This window comes from Cavia porcellus, unplaced genomic scaffold, assembly GCF_034190915.1.
Source record: "Cavia porcellus strain 051 isolate PalLab524CR breed Dunkin Hartley unplaced genomic scaffold, mCavPor4.1 scaffold_16, whole genome shotgun sequence".
Lineage (NCBI taxonomy): Eukaryota > Metazoa > Chordata > Mammalia > Rodentia > Caviidae > Cavia > Cavia porcellus.
In genome coordinates this window covers 10679151-10702579 of record NW_026947499.1, presented here as the reverse complement: position 1 = coordinate 10702579, position 23429 = coordinate 10679151, and the positions used below count along the sequence as shown (strand labels likewise).

At 60.9% G+C, this 23429-nt stretch overlaps 1 protein-coding gene across 5 annotated transcripts; it reads left to right on the top strand.

The window, feature by feature from the left end:
• Nucleotides 1–557: 557 nt before the first annotated feature.
• Nucleotides 558–23285, top strand: Rasal1 (RAS protein activator like 1). Of its 5 annotated transcripts, none has more exons than XM_063225684.1 (21): nucleotides 558–995; nucleotides 4359–4415; nucleotides 5820–5933; nucleotides 6061–6122; nucleotides 9737–9866; nucleotides 11546–11627; nucleotides 11713–11844; nucleotides 13049–13137; nucleotides 13692–13809; nucleotides 13890–14043; nucleotides 14317–14381; nucleotides 14594–14706; nucleotides 15810–16002; nucleotides 18340–18477; nucleotides 18941–19085; nucleotides 19939–20111; nucleotides 21012–21065; nucleotides 21132–21267; nucleotides 21651–21771; nucleotides 22499–22557; nucleotides 22762–23285. In XM_063225684.1, exons 1-21 carry the CDS (start codon nucleotides 868–870, stop codon nucleotides 22899–22901), a joined length of 2403 nt encoding a protein of 800 aa, XP_063081754.1. In that variant the 5' UTR covers nucleotides 558–867; the 3' UTR covers nucleotides 22902–23285. The 5 variants fall into 5 exon arrangements, with proteins under 5 accessions (XP_063081754.1, XP_063081753.1, XP_063081757.1 ...); XM_063225683.1 differs by having other exon boundaries at nucleotides 560–995; nucleotides 20928–21065; XM_063225687.1 differs by lacking the exon at nucleotides 558–995 and having other exon boundaries at nucleotides 4386–4415; nucleotides 6026–6122; nucleotides 20928–21065.
• Nucleotides 23286–23429: the final 144 nt, after the last annotated feature.

The following is a 23429-nucleotide window of genomic DNA, read 5'->3' as shown; positions in this document are numbered from 1 at the left end:
AGGTTAAGGGCCCGCCCCAGACCACACAGCTGATCAGCAGCGGCGCGGACTCAGACTCAGGAAGGCAGCCGGTTACCGACTGCGACTCAGGCTCTCTCTTGGTTTCTTGATCCACACATGGGGACAACGGCGCAAGAGAGCACACGGCCCCGGTGGGAGCAGCGCCCGGGGTCGCGGCCGCCCAGGTCCTCGCGGTGGCGGCGTGACCCTGCCTGCCCCTCCCCCAGCAAAGCCGCCCGCAGCGCTTCCAAAGCGGCTCGGGGTTCATTGGGAACTAAGACCCGACGCAAAAGGGTGCTGGAGCTCTGCGCTCGACGGTGAGCGGACCCCTGGGAACGGTGGATCTCGAGAGTGGCGGCTCCCCGCGCCGGTGCTGCGCCAGCCCAGGGTGCGGCGGCGATGCGCAAAAGCGCGAGGTCCAGGTCCAGGGTGGCGCCGCCAAGCTCTGGGTCTTTGCAGCAGAGGCCCCGCCCACCGCGACCAGCCCCGCCCACCACGACTAGCCCCGCCCTCCCAGCCCCGCCCTTCCCGGGCTCTCCGCGGGGCGCCGGTAGGGGGCGCGCGCGGGGCGCAGGCGGGCGGGGGACCCCGCGGGAGGCGGGATTGGGGGAAGGCGCCGGGCCTCCCCTCCGCCCCCTGCCCGCCCAGCCGGTCTCGGAGCTCAGACGCCGAGGCCGGAGCCCGGTCTGCACCTCGCCGGCGGCTGGAGCGCGCCTACCTGTGGAGCCGGGCGCCCCCTCCCTGGCACCTGCGCTCCTCCCCGAACCTCCCGTCCGTGCGTCCGGCTGCTCGCGCGTCGGCTCGGCTCGGACAGGTGGCGCCGGGAGCCCCGGGCAAGGCGCCAGGCTCGCAGCTGGTGACATGTAGATGCCCCGGGGTCCAGCCTCGGGACCTGGACGCCTCCTGCCCGGAAAGTTTGGGCCGCGCGCCATGGCCAAGAGCTGCTCCCTGCACATCCGCGTGGTGGAAGGCCGGGCACTGCCCGCCAAGGACGTGTGAGTACCGGGGGGATCGGCGGGAGCGCGGGGTCCTGCCCGGGACGGCATCCGCGCAGTGCCGCCCTCACCGGGCCTCAGACCGCGCGCGGGGCTGTCCTGGTGGGAGGGGGCACTTGGCTCAGCTGGCGCCCCACCCGCCCGTGTAGGGGTGTCTTTGTTCCGGGGATGCATTCTTGGGGTCCTCTAGAGCCAGAGAGGGGCCCCCAAGGTTAGATACTGTCGGAGCTGAGGAGAGGGCTGAGGGGTCCCTTCCTAGGTCCGGGCAGGTGCTGCAGGTGAGGCGTTCCCAGGCCAGGTATGTGTGTGGGGCTGTCAAGGGAGCCCTGGGAGGCACCCAAAAGGCCAGGATCCAGATGGGGCTCAACACTGCGTGCATCTGATTTTAGATTTGCAGAGCGTCACCAGGAGGCCCCAAGGGGTCCTTCAGACCCAGACCCCCCCCTTCCAGCATCCTGGTGTTGCAGCTGGTAGCCAGGGCTGGGCTTTCCTGGGTGCTGAGCCCCTTGGGGACCAGCTACCCCAGTGGCCCCGACACCTGCCAGGAGTGATGGGGCAGGAAGACCCCCTGGGCTGCCCTCAGCCCTGTCCCTGGTTCTGCCTCCCAGCGCTGAGTCAGCAGTTGCTGAATCAGCAGAAGGGGGGTCCCTTCCTGCTTGGCAGGGAGCCCTGCAGGGGCTGAGGGTGTCAGTTTTTGAGACAGGTGTGGGAACCTCGGGAGGCTGTTCACTGGATGACCTTGAACCTGCTTCGTCCGAGCCTCGGTTTCCCAGGTGGCAGCGTGGGCTGGGGTCTGCATCGGGGCTGCAGGTCCAACCCAATGACAGTGGGGGAGCTGTTAGGAGTTGCTGTGTCCAGCTGAGCAGGAGTAGGATTTGGGACCTTTTCCCAGGGCAAGGTTGGGGCTCCAGTGGGGAGTCACCTGCCTCTACCACCCTCCAGCTCTGCAGCTGTGTGTGTGTGTTGGGGGCTGCCAGTGTGACCTCATCCCCCCATCAGCTACCCTAAATAGACAAGCACCTGAGATCAAAGCAGAGAAAACTGGACAACTGGACAGGGCCCTGCCACCCTCTCTCTGAGGGGTCCCCTTGGAGCCCCTGAGAATTAGATTATGGACCCTCAGTGGCCTTGAGGTCGGGGGCAGGGCCTGGCAGCTGCTGGAGGCTGAAGGGATCCTGCCCAGAAAGGGGGTTCCCACCCACTGAGCAGGGGGGGGGGCAAGCTGCGCAGGTCTTGGAAGCGCCCCTGGTTCCTGTGTGTGGGCCTCCCTTCCCCTCCAGCTCTGGGGCCACGCCCCCTAAGCCAGGATGAGGGGGCTCACTATGCCCCACTGGTGATCCAGCCACTCTGCCTCAGTTTCCCTAGTTGTCAGCTCCCGTCTTTAGAATCACTCTTCTCAGAATGTGCTGGGGTCTCGGTGCCCGTGGGGACTCCCGTGGGGTGTGTTTTCTTCCCTGTCCTAAGAGAAAGGCCAGAGCCCATTGCAGGCCAGCCATGGACAGGTCCTGCACATAACACTTCTTGTGGAAGTGCTCATTATTGGAATGCTCAGTTTACAAATTGGTAAACTGCGGACCAGAGAGACAGCCACTTGCCCAAGGTCACACAGCTAGGGCCTGGGCATTGAATGCTGCTGTACACAAACCAGTCCAGGCTGATAGTGGCCAAGGGACCTGCTTTCCGGTGCCTGGCTGAGTGGGGCAGGGTCGTGGGAGAGGCCAGGAGTCAGGAGGGAGAGATGGAGTCGGGAGGGGCTGGCCCTGCCGCCAGTGCCATCGCCGCCCCTACCTGATAGGGGCCGGATAAGGAGCCTGTGCGTCAGAGCCCAGAGTCGTGCTGGGCTCGGCTCCCAGGAGGGGCCCGGGGTCAGGCCGGGGCAGTGGAGAGAGTTGTCCCGCCCTGTGCCAGTGGGATCCCAGCCAGCAAGACCTGAGATTCCAGCTGGGGAGACGAAGGATGGGAAGCTCACAAGGGAGGGATGCCCGGCATTGCCAGCAGCAGGTGTCCAGATGGAGAAACTGAGGCTCGGGCTGGAGGCCAGCCCTTAGTGCTGACTGTTCCCTGGAATTCCTGGGACATCTGTGCATCTGTAACGGGCTGAACGGAGAGGGGGTTGGCAGTGAGAAAGAGCGAGGCAGAGAGAGAGAGAGGCAGAGCTGGGGTGGAGGAGAGGCCGTCGGAGGGGGCAGAGGGGATGCTGGCTGTGAGCCCGCAGACCTGGGTGGGAACCCATCCATCTGTTCATTCAGCAAGATCTCTGCGGGGACCGCTCTAGGCCGGGGTGGGGGGGACTGGCTCTCCCCCAAGAGCTCACAGCTTGTGAGTTGTGGGGAGGCAGGAGGTGGCAACGAAACACATAGAGAAATAGGCAGCAAGATGGCTCAGGGGTGCTCTGGAGTCTGCATCTACCTTTTATTTGTTTACCGAGACAGGGTTTCTCTACGGTGCTCAGGCAGGCCTCACATTCCCTGGCCTGAGTGATCCCCCGTCCCAGCCCACCACTGTGCCACTTGTCCGGGTTGGGATGGCCCTATGAGATGCATTTGGAAATGGTTTTTGGATTCAGTCTTTTTTTTTTAAAAAAGATTTATTTATTTGCTTTATTTGTTTTTGTCTTTTTGAGATAGAGTCATGCTATTGCAGTTCAAACTGGCCTTAAGCTCACTTTGTAGCCCAGGCTGGTCTTGAACTTGCAACGATCCTCCTGCCTCAGCTTCCCTAGTGCTGGGATCACAGGCGTGCACCACCACACCTGGCCCTGAATTCAGTTTTGAATGAAGAGCCTGGTGACAGCTCTCAAATTTGCTGGTGACTACTATTATGAAGGGGTGACGAGCTAGCCTTTGGCAGGTTGCATAGGTGAGGCAGTTCACCTTCAGTGGTTCAGTCTGGAGATCCGGATGCCCTGGTCTGTGCCTGCAGGGCCACCCTGGAGAGGGCAGTGAGTGGCACCAGGCACTCATGGACCAGCACCCACGACCCACCCCTTCACCCCTCAAGTGCTAGGAAGTAGGTCCACATTTTGCCTGATTGACAGAGCAGGGAAACTGAGGCCCAGAGAGAGAGGAAGGGACTTGCCCTGCCAGGAGGTGGCACAGGCTCCTGGCTGCTACCGTGGGCTTTCTGGCTGCTACTGTGGGCTTTCTGGCTGGGACTCCCGGCCCCTGACCTCCTGCCTCGGAGATCCAGTGTGACACGTAGGGTAGGTCAGGCGCACTGCAGGTGAGTTGTGTGGACCACCGGTGACATCTCCGCTGCTGCCCTCTGAAGTCCTGCATCTGCGGTGCACTTGCTGTGTGACCCTGGGCTGGGCCTCTGCCCTCTCTGAGCCTTCGTCCCCATGAACACTAAGGTTTCCCACAGGTCCGGAAGCAGTGACCCCTACTGCCTGGTGAAGGTGGACGACGAGGTGGTGGCCAGGTGAGGAGGGGGTGGGGAGCGGGACCGAACTCACCCTCTAAAGAGGACCTGGGGCTGGGGGTGGGCACAGCTTACCCCAGGGGGACCCGAGGGCCTACAAGTGGTGGCTGTGTCCCAGCCACTCTGACCTGACCACTGGGGCGCTGCCTGCTCTCCCCATCCAACCCCTCTCTGGACGCAGGATGGCCCTGCCATGTCCCTGCCATGGGCTGACTCAGCCGCTGCCAGCCTGCGCCTCCCACGGTGGCCTCCCTGGGGGCGGGCACCTCACGCTTGGCTGGCCGGGCTGGTTCCGGGCCTGCCGGGTGCTGCGGGTGCTAAGTGTGTGCCTGTGTGCACGTGTGGCCAGCTGGGCCTGCTCGTGAGGCTGCGTGGGGGCTGTAGGGCTGGCGTGGATGCTGGTGGCCACACGTGTGTGCTCTGGTGGGTGCGCAGGCCTGTGGGGCTTGGTGTGCGTGCACCAGTTGCATGTGTGTGTGTGTGCATGTGTGTGTATGTGCATGTGTGTGTGTGTGTTTAGGCACACGGGTGCCCGTGTGAACGCAGGAGGCTGTGTGGCCTGTGGACCAGTCTCTCGCCCCCACAGGCCAGGGGACAGCGCTCGCCCCCGCAGGCATGGGGGTGGGGTGGGCGGGCAGCAGAGGCCTTGGTTCCTATGGAGACGGCAGGATTCAGGATGCTCCTAGCGCTGGTTCTGGTCCAGATGGGCGGGGAGCTGGGGGTGGCTGCTTGCACCGGGGAGGGGCTGGCTGAGGCGCCCCGCCGTCCCCTCCTTGTGCTCAGGCTGTGGCCCCTACTGCCTTCTGTGGCACTGCCCTAAGGCTGCAGATGGATTTCTGTGTGAGTGCAGGCTGCTGTCTTCCCCTCTCTGGGCTGGGGAGCCTGAGGGGCGCCAGAGTTGGGAAAAGCTGGAGGCCAGAGGGGCGTTTGGGAGGAAGCTTCAGGAGTGCCCCTGGGCTGGGTGTGGCAGGCAGGGGGCTGTGCATGGGTGTGTCCCCTGCTTCTGGGCCTCACTGGGTCCTCAGCCCTCCTCTGACTACCCTGCTGCCTACTGCAAAGCCTCCAGTGGCCTCAGAGTATCCTGGCCTTTTTGCGCCCCACCCCTATCTTCTCACTGTCAGCCTCTGGTCTTTGAAAAGGAAGCTGCCTGCTCCTGCCTCAGGGCCTCAGGACCTTTGCACTTGCCACACCAGGGATCTGGAACACTTGCCCTCCTGTATCTCTCGCTTCTGCTTGGCCTACTCTTGTAGGAAACCTTCCCTGACCCTCAGGCCTACCCAGATGCTCAGCCAAACAGTCCTGGGAAAGGATGAACTTGCCCCCCGGGTGGCTGGGTGTGTGTGTGTGACTGTCTCCTTCTCAGCATGTTGGCGTCCGGTCCCTGTCCCCCGGCCTGTCCTGCAGGACAGCCACCGTCTGGCGCAGCCTGAGCCCCTTCTGGGGAGAGGAGTACACGGTGCACCTGCCGATGGACTTCCACCACCTGGCCTTCTACGTGCTGGACGAAGACACCGTGGGGTGCGTGCGGGGACCCCACCCGAGTGTCGGGAGGAAGCGGGAGCCAGGTCCCAGCACCCGGCAGCCCCGCCCTTCTGCTCCGTGGATGGCAGGCCCCTGACGCTGGCCCCGCGGTCACCACCTGCAGGCACGATGACGTCATCGGCAAGGTCTCCCTGAGCAGGGAGGCCATCACGGCGGACCCCCGAGGTGGGTAAGGCGCTGCTGGGGGGCGGGCGGGCGGGGCAGTGCTGCTCCTCCGCACCTTCCGTCATCCGCTGTCTCCGTGCAGCTCCCTCACGCACGGAGTTCAGAGCTGCCTTGAGTCTTGGACATGGAAACACTTCCTTTCAAGGGCTCCTGCCCTTCCTCCATGTCCCCTCTCCCTCCTCCCCGGCCCCCTCACCCCATCCTGCACTGCTGATCAAACCCAGGGCCTTTTTATTTTTTTTTACTTTGAGACAGGATCTCCCCAGATAGCTCAGTTGCCCACACTGGGCTCAAACTTGCATCCTCCTGCCTCAGCCTCTCCGAGTGCTGGGGTGAGAGGGGGGTGCTACCGCGCCTGACTCAACCCTAGAGATATCTGAAATGCTTGCAGGCAAAATTAAGAAGAGCAGCAAACATTTAAACAGTGCTGGACACTGTATCCTATAAACCCTGGGAGGTAACGGGGCGCGGCGTGCACGCCTGTAATCTCAGCACTCCTGCTAAGGCAGGAGGGTCGCTGTGAGTTCAAGACCAGCCTGGGCTACAAAGTGAGTTCTTGGCCAGCCTGAACTGCACAGTGAGACCCTGCCTCAAAAAGACAAAAAGAGATAGATAGATAGATAGATAGATAGATAGATAGATAGATAGATAGAAACCGTAGGAAGCAGGAACCTTTATGATGCCCAGTTTTTGGTGGGTGAACTAACGCACAGAAGGTTAAGTGATTTGCCCCCAGGATCACAAGCGCTAGGATTTGAACCCGAGTGTGAGCTGTTAAGGCTGCGGGTGTGTGTGTGCTTGTTCTCCCCGTGTGCGCCTCGCCTCCTCCCCTCCGTGAGTCTCGGAGGTCTTTCCGTCCCAGCGCGGTGCAGGCTTCTGCAGTCCTCCTTTGCAGGAGGTCACGGGACTCTGTAGCGCGGCTGTATCGTTAGGCACTGGGCCAGCTCCTCTCTGGGCATTCGGGTTGCTTACAGTATTTTCCTAGTTCAAATGGTGTCGCAACAAATAGCCTGGTGCTGGTGTGATTTCTCTCACATGGCCAGCTCTGTCGGCCTCGGAGGCCGCATGCGGACGAGCGTTCGCTAGGTGTTGCTGGGTGGCTTCTTGGGGAGGAGGCAGGAGCCCCTGAGCCTGCAGCTTTGTGGACAGATAATTTACAGGCTTTGCAGCCTGCCTGGGAGACAAAGTACGCTTTTTAGTGTAGCTTTATTCCGCTCTCAGTATGAGTGAGCTCGATCCTTGCTCCGAATCTTAAATACTTTTGGAATTGCTTTGATCACTTCTGTCCACATTAGAGGTGTGCTTTTGTCCACAGGCTTGTTGGCCTTGTCTTATGGCTTTGGAGAGACTCTTTACCTGTTAGGGAAAGTCACCTGTTACCTGTCATGTGATCTGTAAATATTTTTGTCTTTGTCTCCTGCATTTTGACCTCACTTATATATATTTTTCTTTTTTTTAAACTTTTTGTGACAAGGCCTCACTATGTAGTTTAGTCTGTCCTTGAACTCACTATGTAGCGCAGGCTGGCCTCGAATTCATGGTGATCCTCCTGCCTCAGCTTCCCAAGTGCTGGGATTATAGGTGTCATTTTTTCATGTAGTAATTTTTCTTTTTTGTAGTCGACTTCAACGTGTGTGTGTGTACTCTTGATCTAGAGTTAGGGCGTGTCTCGGAACAGCGCTTGGCTAGCACGCACATAGCCTGGGTTTGACTCCCAGCAGTCAAAAAAATAAATGATAAGCAAACAAAAACCAAACAAGAAAATCTTCCAACTCTAAAATTAATGTAATTAAGATAATTAAAAAATAGTTTATGGGGATTGAACCAAGCTTATCTCCATGCTTTGTTATTTTTTCTTTTGAGGAAAGGTCTCTAAGTGGCTAAGTTGCCCAGGCTGGGTTCAAACTTGTGGTCCTCCTGCCTCAGCCTCCCACGGTGCTGGGATTACAGATCATGTCTGCTGGGGGAAGAAAATTTTCTTTTAACACGATGCCTCCTAGCAACCCTTTGTTTCATGTCTTAACATTTAAGACTTTGACCTATTGGGATATGTCCAGATATAAGGTGTGGGGCTGAGATAGGACCTTGGTACTTTGGTCTGCAGTTTGGCTCAGCACCCTTTACTAGGTGGTCTGTTGTTTCTGTGGGGACAATGAGCTGAATGCCCACTGTGTGCTGGGCATCGTTATGGTAACTGCTGCTATTTCACAGGGGCTCCGAGTGTGAGGGGCTTCACAGGAGACCCCAAAGTCCCACGCAGTGTGTGCTGGCGCGATGTCTGGTTCCCAGCGGCAGGGACAGCATCTGGGTCCCAGATGTGTCAGAAATGGGGGTGCTCGCCTGCAAGCCTGGCCCCTGAGCTGCCTCTGGGGTCCATAAACAGCTCCCAAGGGTGGGGGGTCTAAGTGGATGAGGTCCAGGCACAGCTCAAAGAGGTTCAGGGGCTCAAGAGGGCACAACAAAGCGGGTGAGAATGGGACCGGGAAGCCCGTGCGTGCTTGTGGGTCTTTCACTGCTCAGCCCAGTCACGCTAGTAAGGAGCAGTGAGAGGGGCTTCGGGTCCAGGAGGGATTCCCAGAGCACCAGGAGGAGGCTCCGGGGAGGTGGGTTCTCTTCCCGAGCCGGGCATCGGCAGAGGCAGACGGAGCCCTTGGTGGGGTTGACTGCAGAGCGTCCTCTGTGCCCGGCTGGGTTTCTTCTGGAGGCAGGGGGGGAGCCATCGATGGCCCTGGAGCGGTGATAGCATCTGTACTGGGGGGGGGGGCACGGGCGTGACCCGAGAGACTGCAGGTCAGGGTCCCTGTGGGTCAGAGTGGTTCGGGGGAGCTCAGTCAGGAGTCTGATGCGGTGATCAAGGGACAGAGAGCTGATGGGATTGCAGAGCTGGGACGGCAGCAGTGATAGGGCAGCCAGGGAGGATCCTCAGACGTCCTCACCGCGGCCCAGCGAGGTCCTGAGTGTCCCAGTGCCTTTGTCACCAGACATACAAGGACCTGGGCCCCCTGAGTACGGTCCCCAGGCGCAGTAGGCTAGGCTCCACCAGTAGGCTAGGCTCATGGCTCGTGGCTTCTGTTATCATGGCACATGGGGCTTCAAAAACCGTTCATTCATCCATTGTGACCCTGGCGATGGAACCCAGGGCCTTCGGACTGAGCTGTAATCTCAGCCCTTTAAAGAATGTATTTGTTTTGAGACAGGGTCCTGTCGAATTGCGCAGGCTGAGCTCATGGCTTTCTCCTGTCTTGTCCTCTGGAGTGTCGGGATTATGGATGTGCACCAGCACACCTGGTTCTAAAGACTCAAATATCTACAAACAAAAGATGTAATCCCCAGAAAGCTTAGCAACAACAGCAAAAAGAAAAAATCAAATTAAACTTTTAAAGGTTTACAAATAATAATGAAAAATTAAAAGTTGCATGCATGGGCCATGCATGCAAATTCCAATGCCTGGCTAGGCTGAAACGGGAGGATCGAAAACTCAAAGCCAGCCTGGGTAACCTAGCGAGACCCTGACACAGACCACCAACCAACGTGCTTAGCGTTGGGTGCTCTGGACATGTTACACGCAGGTGAGTGTGCGGTAGGCGCCTCATGCCTCCTGCCCGTGCCCACAGGGATCGACAGCTGGATCAACCTGAGCCGCGTGAACCCAGATGCCGAGGTGCAGGGCGAGGTCCGCCTGGCCGTACAGCTGCTGCAGGACGCTCGGGGCCGCTGCCTTCGCTGCCACCTGCTGCAGGCCAGGTAGGTCTCAGGAACTCGGTGTGGGCGCGTGCTGCTCCTGCTGCTGGCTGTGGGACTCTCACTCCTGGGACACTTCTGGGGGCACATAGTCCACGCTCACTACCTTCCCAGAGCCTGGGACAAGTCACAAGGAAAGTCTTGTTCGGTTCCCAGAACCCCGGCATGGCCAGGCTGATGAGCCGGGAGTGTGTTATTCAAATTATAGCGGGCAGGCACTCAGCCCGTCCTGGCTGAAGTGGAAGAGTTAGTGGACCGGCTCCCTTGACTGATGGGTGGTGTCAGGCGCGGCTGGATCCAGGTGCTCAAGTGGTGGTGTCATCTGGAGTCTGTCTTCTGATTTAGCTTCATTCCTAGGCAGCCTCTCCCCAGGTGGGGGCAGTGTGGGCCTAGTGGCCCAGCCTGGCCTCCTATCTACTGGGTGCTCCAACAGTCATCATCCTGGCTGGCTCGATCTGGGCACACGGTGATTTCGGAGTCCATGACACTGACCCCACTGCACTGTCTGGGAAAGACACAAGCCCCGGGGTGGGCAGTGAGGCAGGGTAGGTCCTGTCCCAAAGGCAAATGGGAAGGAAGGTAGATGGAGGACAAGCAAAGCCCCCGACGGCCCCAGGGCCGCCCCCCGGGAAATCACTGGAATCCTCTCCTACCCTGGCTCTCCTCCTGCTCCCATCTCCCCGCCTTCCTCTCTGACCGCTAAGGCCAAGTTGGTGCAGAGTCTGTTTCTGGCTCGCGTGTGACTACCGAGGCCTTCCTTGGCCCCCGAGTCTCTCCCACCACCTCTGGATTTCTGCCCCAGCCCGACTCCCTGGAGCCTGGAAGAGGGAGAGGCACAGAGGCAGGGGACCACTGCCTCCTCCGTGCTTTCTGCCTGGGGGGCCCCCTCCCCAGTCACAGGGCCATGCAGCATCCCCAGGAGCCCGAGAGGGACCGGTGGCTGTCACTTAGCAACTGTGTGGGGCTCCTAGGAAACCAAAGCTTTGGATGTGGAGCCGGTCTGGGTAGGGAGCAGGAGGAGGAAGCAAGCAGCCCCTGGTGGCGGAGCTGGTGGGGGTGGCTGTGGATTTGGGGGCCTCAAGAAGGAAGCATAGGAAGCTGACTTGGGTGAGGCTTTTGAGTTGCCATGGCAACCAGAAGCAGGGGCTTCCTGTCTCACGTCTTCTCTTTGTTCCTCAGCAGGGTGTGGGCATGCATGTTTGTTGAATGAATAAATGCCGTGCCAAGTGTTTTGCACCCATATCTCATTTGACCCTGGGTCCCATGTGCTTGGTCTCGTATTATTTCCATTTTTCAGGTGAGAACACAGAAGTGCTGAGAGGTAAAGTGACTTTTCCCGCTGTCACCCAGCCAAGCAGTGCAGAGCCAGGCTTGGAAAGCTTGCATCTAGTCCCCCTCAGGACTCTGGAGGAAACCGAGCCTTCCTTTTCCCTCTGTGTGTCACTCTCACTTGCTGGGCCTGATCTTTCTGTGCCTCAGTTTCCACATCTGGAAAGATGAAGATCCTAGCGTCTCCTCATGGGGGCGCAGGAGCTGACCACAAGTGCTGGGATTGGCTGGCTTGTTGCCATGGAAACCGGTGGCATTTGCTCCATCTACCTGGCGCCCACTTTCATGGCCCACCTTAGGCCATGGTCCTCGAGGGTCCTGCGTCCCCTTACTCCTCGCCTCCTCTGTCCCAGGGACCTGGCCCCCCGAGACATCTCCGGCACGTCGGATCCATTCGCGCGCGTGTTCTGGGGCAGCCAGAGCCTGGAGAGCGCGGTGAGAGGCAGCAGGGTGGCAGGAGTGGGGCTCCCGACAGGGGGCGCCACCCACTCCCTCACTTCCAAACCCTTCCCTGTCCCAGACCATCAAGAAGACCCGCTTCCCACACTGGGACGAGGTGCTGGAACTCCGGGAGATGCCGGGGGGCCCGGCCCCGCTGCGCGTGGAGCTCTGGGACTGGGACATGGTGGGCAAGAACGATTTCCTGGGCATGGTGAGCGTCTCTGCCTACGACACGCGCTGTGGCTCCCTAGTGCCTCTGGGGACCAAGGGGCGAGACACGCCGAGCCTGCTCAGGAGGGGCTCAGGAGGATGGGCCCAGCTGGCGGGTCAGGGAACACTAGGACAGCCGCGTGGTGGGAGTTCGGGGGAGGTTCAGGAAGGCGGAGTGGCTTTCCCAAGGCCCGGAAAAGTGGCAGAACCAGAAATGAGTTCCCCAGCTTCCACTCCCAGGTCCTCGCCTCTTTCTCTATCTGTAAAATGGGTGTGCCTGCCGCTGCCCCTCTTGGCTGTGAATGAAGGAGGGAGACTGGAAGGGGGAAGAGGGAGGCGTGGTCACAGTGACCGCAGGAGGCACAGGTGGCTTGGCAAACAACAGGCAGGCCCTTAAAACTGTTAAGGACAGAGTTACCATTAGACCCCACCTGTAGATAGCTACTGAGAGGAAAGCAAAGCTCTTCCTACATGCACACTTCAAGCATTATTTACAGTAGGCGGAAGTGGGCACAGCCCAAATGTTCAACAGGTGAACAAAAGGTGGAAAACCCACACCATGGAATATTACTCAGCCATGAAAATGAATGAAGGACAGTTCATGCTGCAGTGTGGGTGAGCTGTGAAACTGACATTCGGTGGAAGAAGTCCCCACAGCAGTTCACAGACTCCGCTTCTGTGAAATGCCCAGAACAGGCAGTTCTGCAGACCCAGGAAGGGGCCGAGGGAGAGGAGGGGGGCTGGTGAGAGGTTCTCGGGCTGAGGGACAGTGTTCCAAAATCAGTGGCGGTGCTCGCACCACCCTGTGAACGCGTGAGCACCCACCGGGTTGTCCCTTTGAAACAGGTGAATCGTATGTTTAGGAAGCTGTCATTTAAAAATAAGGAGTGGAGTCTGGGGACCTTCTAGACAGTTGTTAAGCCTTTTAATGGGGGCGATCTGCGTCCCTAAACAGAGCTGAGAATATTCCCAGTCCCCGCATCCCGTCAGTAGCGCTGTGTGACCTTGAGTACAACACGCCACCTTCCTGAGCCTCAGTTTCCCGGCTGTACGTTAAGTGTCCTCAGGAGAGGACAGGGCCTGCAGGGAGGAGGTGGCCTCCTTGGCAGGCCATGCCAGCCGCTGTGGGTGGGCAGCCTGAGCTCCCCCCCGGGGGGCAGCACGGGGCTGGGCCAGCCAGGCTGAGTGGCTGTGTCCCCGGGCAGGTGGAGTTCTCCCCGCAGATCCTGCAGCACAAGCCGCCCAACGGCTGGTTCCGCTTGCATCCCTTCCCCAGAGCCGAGGAGGATTCTGGGTAATTTGGGTGCGGAGGGAGGGGCGGTCTGGCGCCCTGGGGGCGGGGCTTCGGGGTCCCCGCCCAGTGTCACTGGCTGCTCGTGGTCCATCACCCGCCCCCTCAAAGGAGCGTCATTGGCTGCTCGGTTTGTCCATCTCCCTCCCCCTCAAAGGAGCCTGGGGGTGCCTCTCCCGTGTGTTCACGCGCACCCGAGTGAGGTCACTCTTTCCCTCCCGCTGGTGCACACTCGTGTGTCCCAAATCCCGGGCCCTCCCACACCTGTTCCCACCTGTCCCTATGCTTAATGGCACGGGTCACACTGTCCAAGTCTGCGTTCCTGCCTGTACCTGTGAGCGTCAGTTCACACCTTGCACACCTGCCCAGAGTCACACTTACCTTTTTCACACACATTTACCGACACAGCCTCGTCTCTCCACGCCGGCCACACCTGTTACCCAGTGGGTGTCTGCCCGTCCTCCTGGTCCCTTGGTGTGCGCCACACCTGCTCACACCTGCCACCCATGCCTCACCCCGTGCTCACACCTGCTGATCTCCCGCGATCTCTCCGCCAGGGGCGGCCTGGGCGCCCTGCGGCTGAAGGTGCGGCTGGCCGAGGACCGCGTGCTGCCCTCCCGGTGCTACCAGCCCCTCATGGCGCTGCTGCTGGAGTCCGTTCGGGGCCCGCCGGAGGTGGGTGTGGCAGGCCAGGCTGCAGGGTTCTGCTTGGGTCCAGGAACCCCAGGTCACCCCATGCTTCTGTCCCTGCTCAGGAGGACACTGCCAGCCCCCTGGCTGTGCTGGAGGAGCTGACCTCAGGGGACTGTCGCCAGGACCTGGCCACCAAGCTGGTGAAGCTGTTTCTCGGCCAGGGTCTGGCCGGGCCCTTCCTGGACTATCTCACCCGGCGCGAGGTGGCTCGGACCAGTGAGTCTCCCCCATCATCCCCTGAAGTCACTCTTCAAGGCGGGTGGCAGCTGCCCCCGAGCACCTGAGGGCACACTCCCAGCTTTGCTACTTGTGAGCTGTGTGAGGTCAGGCAGCTTGCTTTACCACTCTGGGCCTCTGTACTGTGAACAGTCGCCGTTTTGGGGCGTTCCTAATTCGTGGGGTTGGAAGGGTCGTGATGCCCACCTTGGGTGAGGGGGCCAGGCTGGTCCAGCCCCCAAATCCCAGCAAACACGTCCTGTTTTCTCCCAGCTGACCCCAACACCCTCTTCCGTTCTAACTCTCTGGCATCCAAGGCCGTGGAACAGTTCATGAAGGTGAGCTGTCAGTCTACAGAAGCCCAGCCTCCCCATGGGACGTGGATCCCGCTAGGTGGCCCCGCCCACCTTTTCTGTGGCCCCGCCCACTCCACACCCAGTCACCACGTGGCCCCGCCCATCTCCTCCCCCGCCACCCTGTGGGCGCCCCGCCTCCTGGCCCCGCCCACCTCCACCCCACGCCCTCAGCAGCCCTGTGGCCCCGCCCCCAGCTCGTGGGCATGCATTACTTGCACGAAGTGCTGAAGCCGGTCATCAACCGCGTGTTCGAGGAGAAGAAGTACATGGAGCTGGACCCGGGGAAGATGGACCTGGGCCGGGCCAGGTGAGCCTGCCGGGGGCCACAACCTGACCCTCCTACCTGGAGCTGCGAGCGTCACCTGTCTGCCGCGCCCCGGAGCTGGGCTGCGCAGGGTAGTGGTTCTGTCAGGAGCTCCCTGGGCTGGAATCTTGGTTCCGCGTCTGGGGCCTCAGGGTGACACCGAGGCGTGGTGCTGGGGTGAGCACGAGCCCAGCCCGCAGCTTTATCAGGAGGTGGGTGCCGGACCGTGGTGGGATGGAAGAGGGAAGGGTTCTCCTGCCCTTTGGGCCCCGCCTGCCCTCCAGCCACCCCAGGGGCAGCGACAGGGACCCCCTTCCACCGACAGGAAACAGCCTCCGAGCAGAACACCTGCCTCGGGGCACACAGCCTGCGAGTCGCACACTCAGAATTTGAACCCAGACCCTGAGCAAAGGGGCAGAACACCCAGGGCCCTGGGCAGGGAAGGGTGGCGAGCAGACATTGGCAGCCTTCAGCTGTACACTCAGCTCTGTCCCTATTTGCAAAGCAGCCTCTCTGGGCCTCAGTTTCTTTCTCTGTTCAGTGGGATCATTCAGGCTGCTCAACCCAAGGGGGTTAAATGCAGGAGGTCAGAGGCCACGGGCGCACTGCAGCCACTGCAGAGTCCAGGGAATGAAGGACAGATCCCCATTCTGGGGGAGATGGATGCAAAAGAGTTTTGAGCATAGTCTGTGGAAGAGTAAATCTGGGGCAGGGATCATAATATTCCATGGGATGGTGACAGGTGCAGCCTCACAGGTTGGGATATTCAGGCAAAGATGTGAGGACTGTGAGAGAGGGGGTCTCGAGGACTCGGTGGAAGGCTGTCCAGGCAGGACGCACAGCAAGTGCAAAGGCCCTGGGGTCGGGATAGGCATCTCACATAGTCATACTGAGGACACTGAGTGACAGGGAGGGTGGCTGGTGGGAGGAGGTGACCTTTAAGCTGAATGCAGTGTCAAGGGTATCACACGGAGAGACAGCAGACACTGCAAAGTCTCAGAGATGGGGTGAGCACAGGATGTTTGAACAACAGCAGTGAGAATCTGGGGGTGCTCAGCCCAAGGAGATTCTGAGCCCTGACACTGAGCAGCTCTGTGCGCCCCCAGGAGGATCTCCTTCAAGGGCACGCCCTCGGAGGAGCAGGTGCGGGAGACCAGCCTGGGGCTGCTGACCGGCTACCTGGGGCTCATCGTGGATGCCATGGTGGCCTCGGCGGGGCGCTGTCCAGCCGCCATGCGCCTGGCCTTCCGGAGGCTGCAGCAGCGTGTGGAGGAGCGCTTCCCGGGGGCGGAGCATCAGGTGACTTCCGGGCCAGGGGCGGCAGGGTGGACGCCAGCTCTGTTCTGTCTGAGGTGGGCAGGACCCGGGGCCCTGGGCCCTCATGATAGTAGTGATGATAACAGTAGCTCTAATAATGGTAATAACGGTCACGGCAGCTCGCCTGCTGCGCAGCGCTTCCCGCGCGCCAGATCCTGTTGGGAGCCATTTTTACCTTCATTTACTAATCTCCACACTCATCCTGTGAGGTGGATGCCAGGGTTATATCCATTTTACAGAGAAGAAAACTGAGGCCCAGAGAAGTGAATTGCACAGCTGGTAAGGGAGCTCTGGTGCACACAAAAACCCCCAGAAGATGCGGGTGGGTGGTGCACACAAGGAATCCCAGCACAGGGAGGCTGCAGCAGGAGGATTGCTGTGAGTTCCAGGCCAGCCTGGGCTGCACCCTGAGTTCAAAGCCAGCCTAAAGTACAGGGCAAGACCCTGTCTCAAAAAAATGAAACAAACAAACAAACAAAAAAACCCCCTCAGACAGGCATGCCTATAATCCCAGCATTTGGGAGGCTGAGGCAGAAGGATCCTTGGAAATTCGAGACCAGCCTGGGCTACAAAGTGAGCTCAAGACCAGACTGAACTGCATAGTGAGACCCCATCTCAAAAAAAAAAAAAAAAAAAAAAAAAAGAAGAAGAAGAAGAAAAAGAAAGAAAAAGAGCAAACCCTCAAATCAAAATAAGGCCTCAAAGGCTGCCGCAGCCATGCTGTGTTTGATGGGAAAGTGGAGGCCCAGAGGCTGCAGGGTCAGGGAGGCGAGGTCACGGACACAGTGCTGTGGGTGGCAGGAGTGGGGAGTCCATGGTAATGTCCCCCCACAGGTCTTTGAAAGGGGCCACTGTAAACCATGGTGGCCGTGTTTTGTGTTTTTTGTTTTAAGCTAACGTCCTGACTTTTACATGAGGTTTCTCAGTTTTAAAATGTCAGCAGGGCCAGGCCTGGTAGCACATGGCCTGTCCACTCAGCACTCAGGGAGGCTGAGGCAGGAGGAATCACAGTTGAAGTCCACCCTGGGCAACTGAGTGACTTAGTGAGACCTTGTCTCAAAATGAACAAAAAGAAAGAAAAAAGCTCCGGGGATGCTGCCCCGTGCAAAGGCCCTGGGTTCACTCAGCAGTCCTGCAAAACAGAAAATGTCCGCACCAAGTCATCTGCACAAACCCAAAGGATTCTGGATGGGCCATCGCACATTTGGGGTTGGACTGTCCTCTGGGTTCGTGCTCAACACTCCTTCCAAGGTGGCAGTCATCGTCCTCGCCTGCAAGCGACATCCGGTGAGGCTGGTTCTTCGCAATGCAGGGAGACCTGGAGCCGGACCGTGGGAGCCTTAGCAGCCATCGACAGCGTTCGATCCCGGCTTCTGTTGTCCCAGGGGGACGGGGGCCCAGAGTGCTCAGAACACCTCGGCCCGGGGAGGCAGCCTCGGACCTAGCCCCGGGCTCCTGGCCGGCGTCCCTCGGGGTCCCCTTCGCCCCACCCGCTCGCGGGGCTGGTTGACACCCGGCCTGCCCGCCTGTCGCCTGTCGCCTGGCTGCGAGGAGGTGTTAAGTGGGTCGCAGCTGTGGCAGCTGGCGAGCAGGGCAGGGAGGGGGGCTGCTCTGCAGACAGTCCAGGTCCTGCGGGGGAGCTGGCGTCGGGGCCACCGCCGGGGTCCCCACCTCTCGCCTCCAGGGCAAGCGGGGACGCCGGGGGGGGGGTTGGAATGAGCGACTCCGGGAGAGTTTGGGGTTCCGAGGGTGGGGCGCCCCCTCTGGGCATCCCGGTGCCCAGCTCCCTCCTGGCCCAGGAAGCGCCATGCGCGCGGGGAGGGCCGTCTGGGTGGGGAGCAGGTTGGGGGGCCCCCGGGCCGGGGCGCAGACCGGCCGCCTGCAGCACGCGGTTCGCGTGGGCCTCGGTTTCCTCTCCCGGGCAGGGTGCAGCGCCCCCTGCAGCCGCCCCGCCCGGTGCGCACCCGGCCCTGAGCTGGGCCTGGGGAGGGAGCGCCCCTCCCGGGCCCCCGCGGGCTGCTCTGTGGTGGGCTGTGACATCTGCACCGCAGCTGGGCGCCGTGAGTGTCCTCAGTGCCATCCGGGCGGGCTCCGCCCTGCACCCCAGCAGCGTCCTGGGGCCGCGTGCTTGGCCCGGCTCACCCGGCTTCGTGGGACCTTGGTGCCGTCACTCCATTTCCACTGGGGGAAACAGGCCAGGACGGCCTCCCGGCCCCGGCCCCCACTCCCTCCGCGAGCCCCACTTCTAGTCCCAGCTGCCTCGGTTTCCCCAGCTGCGCGGGGGTCGTGGGCCTCTCACCCGCTGCCCCCACCCCGCAGGACGTGAAGTACCTGGCCGTCAGTGGCTTTCTCTTCCTGCGCTTCTTCGCGCCCGCCATCCTCACGCCGAAGCTGTTCGCCCTCCGGGACCAGCACGCGGACCCCCAGACCGGCCGCTCCCTGCTGCTGCTTGCCAAGGTGCTGTCTGGGGGAGGCAGGACCAATCCCGAAGCCCCAAGGAAACCCGTGTGTGGCACACACCCTCCGCAGGCTATCCGGTGTCCTCCTGCTCTCCGGAGTTCTCCTTTGTAATCCAACCTTGGTCCTTGGGGAGGGGACGGATGTGGGAAGCCCTCTGGCAGTCACTTACACATTAGTATGAATTAGACTATCTTTGGCAAACTGATGACACCTTGAGGTTCTCCTGGGCTCCTGAGCATTCAGGGCAGGACTTGGAAGCCTTGGGTTGGTCTAGGCTAGAGAGGGGACAGAATGAAAGCCCTGGGTGCAGATTCCAAAAGAGGAGGGCAGAGCTGCCTCCACACCTGTGTGGGGCCGAGCCTCCTTCCCCAGCACTGATCTGAGTGGCTGGGGTCTGGCCCCATTCTGGGTCCCCCTCTGGTCCATGTGACTCAGCCCTGGCGCCCTGCCCCTTGTGCAGGCTGTGCAGAGCATCGGCAACTTGGGCCAACAACTGGGCCAGGGCAAGGAGCTGTGGATGGCACCCCTGCACCCCTTCCTGCTGCAGAGCGTTGCCCGCGTGAAGGACTTCCTGGACCAGCTGGTGGATGTTCAGGTGGATGAGGGTAAGCTCCCATGTGGCCCTACCCCACAACCTGGACCACTCTTCTCCACCCCACTGAGTCCCCACATCCTCAGCTCTGAGAATATGGATCTGTGGATAAGTTAGTCAGTCAACTAACATTTCCTGGAGTTGAAAAGAGCTCACCAGGGTGAGAGCGTGGCTAGGAGTGTGGCATGGGGTGTACATGTCGTCAGGAAATATTTAAGTGCCTACTTTGTAATAGGGACCCTTCTAGGCTCTTGAGACCCAGCAGTGAATGAGACAGAAGATATGGCTGTCACAGAAATTTTGTTCTAGTGGGGACCACAGGCTATGAACAAGAACACGCAGATTCGGTGTGTTAGGGAGTTGTATGTGCAAAGAGGAGAACATAAAGGAGGGATGGGAATGCTGGGGAGGGAGGCAGGCTCTGACCATCTCGAGAGGGGCTCCAGGCAAGGCAGAGCAGGTGCAAAGGCCCTGAGGTAGGAACCAAGTGTGACAGGAGGAGGCCAGCAAAGAAGAGTGAACCAGGGGGGTGGAGGAGAAATGAGGGGCTCGATGGCAGACATGGGTGGACTTTGGCTTTGACCTGGGCGAGGTGGAGAAGAGGACCTGGGGGGCGAGGCCCCTTCCCTTTGTGGTCAGCACAAGGCAGGGTGCAGTGGGGACACCCATGGGGACAGAGAGCTGGGGCAGCACGGAGAGGCCAGCGCAGGATTCAGGCAGGGCCAGGCTCCCTCTGGGGGCCCCTGCCTGCGCCTCATGGGGCTGGAGGAGGACCCCACCTGCCTGCTCCCTGGGTGGGGGGGATTTCGAGGTCGGGTGCTCCTCCCACCCCCATCTCTGTGCCCCACCCTCTGTCCACTCCCCAGAGGCCGGCGGCCCCGCCAGGGCGCTGGTGCCGCCCTCGCTGACCGTCCGGGAAGGCTTCCTGCTGAAGCGCAAGGAGGAGCCCGGCGGCCTGGCCACGTGCTTCGCCTTCAAGAAGCGCTATTTCCGGCTCAGTGGGGAGACCCTGTCCTATGCCAAGGGCCCCGAGTGCCAGGTAAGCACCCGCTGCAGGGGAGGGCTCTCCCGGGTGGCCTCCCTCCCAGAGCTGCGTCTCTGTACCCAAGGGGAAACTGAGGCAGGCACAGGCACAGCCACTGAGCACCTCGGGCTGTGCTCCGGCGGGGCCCAGGGCGCTGCAGGACAGGAGTGGGTGCGTCTCGAACCCCTCCCCGGTGCTGTCCAGACTCAGGTAAGCTCGGATGTGCTCCCTTGGGGACGTCCAGGCATCCGTCCCTCATTCATTCATTCAGCAAACACGCACTGAGCATCTCTTAGTGCCAGGGCCAGTCCTGGGCATGACATAATCAAGGCAGGGACACACTTGTCTCAGGGGGCTGGCATCCCCTCTGGCACACAGCAGACCCCTGCTGGGCCCCGTCCCTGTGAGCTCCTCAGACCCAGCGACAGTGGCCTCAGCCAGGGCCACGCTGCCACTTGTGTTTGTCAGCATGGCAGAATTGGACTGGGCCCCACGGGCCGCGTGTCCTCGGGAGGGTCACTGGCTTCTTGTCCCCAGCCTTTTCATCAACAAGCTGGGAGAGGGACAGACCCCACCTGAGGGTTTGTGGATGTGATTAAATAGGTCGATAAATGGGAGGTACTCAGAACATGGCCGTAGGAGCAGTGGTCACTGGCGGCGGTAGGGCGGGACTGTAGGACACAGGTGTGCGCGCACACACACACACACACACACGCGCACACACACACACACGCGGTGGTGAACGTCCACCCCGCAGGCCCCCCACCATGCACACCCACGGGGGAAGCTGCCCCTGTCCCCGGCCGCCCTCAGAGACAAACCTGTCCCCAGGCCCACGCCTCCATCCCCGTGCCGCACATCCGCGCCGTGGAGCGCGTGGATGAGGGCGCCTTCCAGCTGCCGCACGTGATGCAGGTGGTGACACGGGACGGCGCGGGGACGCCGCACACCACCTACCTCCAGTGCAAGGTGAGGCCCCGGGAGGCCGGGGGGGCCCTGGGCCGCCCAGCTCCTGACTGCCCCGCCCCGTTGCAGAACGTGAACGAGCTCAACCAGTGGCTGTCGGCCCTGCGCAAGGCCAGCGCCCCCAACCAGGACAAGCTGGCCGCCTGCCACCCCGGGGCCTTCCGCGGGGGACGCTGGACCTGCTGCCTCCAGGCGGAGCGCTCAGGTGAGGGGCGCAGTCGCCCGCAGCTCTGCCCCGAACCTCTCCGCGGCTCGCTTCTGCCTGGGTGCGCTGTGCAGCCCTGGGCGAGTTCCTTGGCCTCGCTGTGCTTCTGGTTCCGCACCTGTGGGGACATGGACGTGGGCACCTGCTGTGCAGGGTCCCGGGAGGGTGAGAGGAGTCGGTGGGCGCAGAGCCCGCAAGGGACAGGGCGGCAAGAGGGCTGGGCTCTGCCACCTGGGCCCGGGGAGCAGCCTCGGAGGCAGAGACAGTGAGGCCTCGGGCAGTGAGCAGAGGACCGGGTGGGGATGCTGGAGGCCGCAGGGCAGGGCATGGCATCCGGTGGGGGACAGAGGAGTCCCCATGACGCTGTGTCCCTGTTCCCGCAGCTGCTGGCTGCAGCCGCACACACTCAGCGGTGACCCTGGGGGACTGGAGCGACCCGCTGGACCCCGACGCCGAGGCCCAGATGGTCTACAGGCAGCTGCTTCTGGGGCGGGACCAGCTCAGGTGTGCGTCCCCTCTGGGCTCTACATCCCGTGACCCTCTGGGGAGGCGAGGGCCTGGGGACCTTGGGGGGCGTCCTCTTTGGGTCCCAATGCTCCTACATCCCAGGCACCAGAGACACAGGCACAGTTCACATAAGACCCTGGTCCCCCGAGCTTGCTACATGACCTCAGCTAGGGCCCATCCCCTCCTGGCCTTAAGATCACTGTTGTTCAGTGAGGGACATTTGTCCCCACCCATTGTTGGGTGGGCTCTGAAGCTGGCCTGTCTGCACCAGATCCATCTGCTGGTGGTGTGTCCTTGAGCAAATTGCTTACCCCCTCTGTGCCTCAGTTTCTTCCTGTAGAAAATGGGGATAATACTATTTACCTAAGGATAGAGGAGCTAACCAACCCTTCATAGGTACCTGGGCACATAGTTATCGTTTGGTACACAGCAATGATTATTAATATGCTGTGTGACCTCAGACAAGTTGCTGTGTCTCTGTGCCTCCGTGACATCTGCCGTGCCTACCTCATAGGAGTTGAGTGTGATCATTAACTGAGTTAATGTGCTCGAAGGGCTTAGGGCAGTGGCTGCCGCGCTGACACCCTGTACCATGGTGATGATGACGACGATGCTTTGGGCTCCTGCAACCAGTGGTTTCTCCTGCAGCCAGCAGGTCACCTCTGGGGCTGGGGCAGGACAGGGAATCAAACCCAACCTGGTTTTTCTCCCTGTCCACTTCCAGGATGAAATTCCTGGAGGAGTCCCACCCGGACGCAGCGGAGGAGGCAGATACAGGGCAGGGTAAGGGGGGTGCCCTTCTCATCCCTGCAGCTCGCCGAGGGCAGCCTGTGCCACCTGTCCACCCTCCCACATCCAGGCCCTCGTGGGGCTGTGGGCGCTGGTGCTTTTGGTGATTTGTGGAACATGAGCCTCTGAAGGTGCTGGGTTCCAGTGCTGGCTGCTGCCCTGTGGGCCTAAGACACAGTGACCCTCATGTCCCCCCAGGGTCCTGCCCAGAAGCTCTGGCCCGGCAGAAAGCAGCCGCTGCCCGCCTGCTGGAGGTGCTGGAGGACCTGGACCGTGCCCATGATGAGTTCCAGTGGCAGGGCCAGGGGAAGGTGGCCCCGGGCCCCTGGGGGTCCTGAACAAACAAGCCATGGAGCCTGTTGAGGAGGAGCCGAGAGCCCCAAGGTGGCCTCAACGTCCCCAGCACAGGAGTCTCCCTGTGGCTGCCCCGTCCCTCTGTGGCTATGGCTGGGAAATCCCCAGGGACATGCTCCGTCCTGCCAGTCCCGTCCAGGTGTGGCCTGGAAGCCCCGAGCCAGGTCCATGTTGCACTGAATGAGTATCACCCTGGATGAGGAGCCCGATCGTCTGAGCCTGGAGTCTCTGCTCTGCTGGATGGGCCTCTACCGCATCTGAGAAGCCAGCCTGGCCCGGAGGGGCTGGATACAGCTATACCTGAAACCCCAATCCCCATGTGGCCTCATTGCCCAGATGGGCACTAAATGGTCTCAGCCCTTCCTGTTTCTGTGTCTTCGAGTCCTCTAACCTGATTGATCCTTTTGTAATCAGGGTTGGGTGCCCAACCCAGAGTTTCTGGGATCAGATAGGCAGATGCAGACCTGATCTGCTCGAAGTGGGTTCCCAGGCTGCACCTGGCCCCTGACCCA